The 2,182-nt window shown below is 41.1% G+C and overlaps 1 protein-coding gene across 1 annotated transcript; it reads right to left on the bottom strand.

Annotated features, from left to right (window-relative positions):
- Positions 1–246: 246 nt before the first annotated feature.
- Positions 247–1,230, bottom strand: LOC126493726 (mas-related G-protein coupled receptor member X1-like). Its single transcript, XM_050130822.1, has one exon. The coding sequence runs from the start codon at positions 1,228–1,230 to the stop codon at positions 247–249; it is 984 nt and encodes a 327-aa protein (XP_049986779.1).
- Positions 1,231–2,182: the final 952 nt, after the last annotated feature.

Raw genomic sequence — 2,182 nt, 5'->3', positions numbered from 1 at the left:
AAGAAATTTTCCATTATAAATCTGCTAGCCAAAAAAGTGTTCAATGAAAAATATACAGGGGCTACTTGAGAAATTCTTTGATAGTGCCAAGAAAGTTGCAGAAATTTCTGATTACTTTAAGATTTATAAGAAAATTGGATTAAAAGAAAACATTTGAAAGCATTTCAATCCCTGGGACATTTCTGAGAGAAGATAAGTCTGTGCGGTATTGACTCTCAACCCCTGTCTGACTAAAGGAGGGACTATTTACCATTCTCGACTTTCTGACACTTCAATGGTTTTCTGAAGGTGGCTGGCTGTACGTTCATCCTCCTCAGGCAAGTCCTCCAAAGCCCTCTGAAGAATTCTCTTGAGAGACCGATGATGCCTATGCTGCCTAAAGGAGCCTACAAAGAAGTAAATGATGGGGTTGGCACAGCTGTTCACACAGGACAGGAGAGCAGTAACTCGGTAAAGATAACAGAAGGGAGAACGCGATGGAACTCCAAGCCAGTATATCAGGAACAGGTAAAACCCAACAGGCAGGCCACAGATGAGGAAGACCACCACTGTGAGTGAGATGGTAACATACAGCCTGGTCAGTCGTTTCCGCTTGGAACCACAGAGGATCTTGGCCAGTAGGGCCACACTGGACCCAAAGAGAAGTATAAATAAAAAGACAAGAAATGCAGTTACAATAAAATCAACATTTTTCCACAAATGATGATCAACCCGATTCAGGAATCCTGAGAAGTACCAATCAAGGATGGCCATCAGAAGGGACAGGACCCAGATTAGGGCACATATGATAGCTGACATGTTTTTTGGTCGGTGGCAGTGGTACCATATGGGCCACAATACAGACAGGCAACGCTCTGTGCTAATAGCACTGAGTATGCTCAGACCTGAGATATAGGGAATGATTGATATGTTGCCTAAGATTTCTTTGCTTAAGTTATGGGCATAGAAGTCATAGAAATCAGCAATCCGTAGCAGTGAGTCAATCAAGTGGCAGCAGAGGAAGAAGGAGTCTGCCAAGGCCAGGTTGAAGATATAGACGGAGATGGCGTTCCTGCGCATGTGGAATCCCAGGAGCCAGAGCACAATGGTGTTTCCCGCCAATCCAACCAGGGCAATGATGAGAGCCAGGAAGTGTAGGGTCGGGATTGGACTGCACTTAGGATTCTCAGGCTGGCCGGTTTTATTCATTGGTGTAGATTCTGTGTTGTGGGATAAGATGTTTGGATCCATGCTCACAAATCTTCCAGGAGTGTCCCTGAGAACATAAACCATATTTGAGCATCTTAATATGGTCCCTTATCCTCAGGACCATGATGTTATTATGTAGATGCTGTTATCATTTCTAAATAAATTCATTTATAAATAAAAGGAGAGTAACATGACTGCAAGTCACCCACAAAGAGCTTAAGAGTTCTGGAGTGTGGATTCAAACCCAGAGTTTGTTGGCTCTGTAGTCTGAGTCATTCTTCCTATGCATACATAATCCAGGACCTCTAAATCACATGGGAGTAATCCACGTTATTCTATGTCATATTAATATATTCTATGAGACAAACTTCTTCATTCAGAGGGCTACAGGGGGCCAACCATTACTCCTTTCTGGATTATATATTTTTTCTAATGTGAAAGGACTGAGAAAAACACAGAGGTGATCATGACACCCCCATGACTGAGGTGTTCCATCATCCATGGACAATGAATACCATGTTTTAGGGCCACAACCTGTGGACCTTTTCTAGGACATTTGTCAAGATGACTGGGTCTGCTGATCTAGATAGGGCCCAGAGGGGCAAGTGCTTAAAAAGAAACGAATACTTTCTATACTTTTCAGAGGTTAGATTTTGGTATATTTTGTATATCACAGTGTGTTATTTCATTTTTTAGGAGCATGTAAATTTAAAAATCACATTTAAAAATTGTGAGTGTGTGCATATATGCAAATCTTTGTAGAGGTCAGAGATCTCTCCTCTAATCTTGTTTTTCCTGGGGATCAAATTTAGGCCATTAGGTTTGGCAGCAAGTACTTCTACACACTAGGCCATCTCATTGGCCTACATGGTGGCACTGATATTTCTTCAGTGAGTGAAAGAACAAATGAGATTCCTTCTATTAGTAGGTAATTTGGATTAAGTAATAAAGTATACATTAAAATGAATGAAAAGAATTAAAAAACTAAAAGACA

This window comes from Alexandromys fortis, unplaced genomic scaffold (assembly GCF_014885135.2).
Source record: "Alexandromys fortis isolate MF-2015 unplaced genomic scaffold, M_Fortis_MF-2015_v1.1 scaffold_359, whole genome shotgun sequence".
NCBI lineage: Eukaryota > Metazoa > Chordata > Mammalia > Rodentia > Cricetidae > Alexandromys > Alexandromys fortis.
This window is presented reverse-complemented; position numbering and strand designations above follow the sequence as displayed.

What these genes read in the sequence shown, in the direction of transcription:
- LOC126493726 (XM_050130822.1), bottom strand. Translation starts at nt 1,230, where the DNA reads ATGGATCCAAACATCTTATCCCACAACACAGAATCTACACCAATGAAT.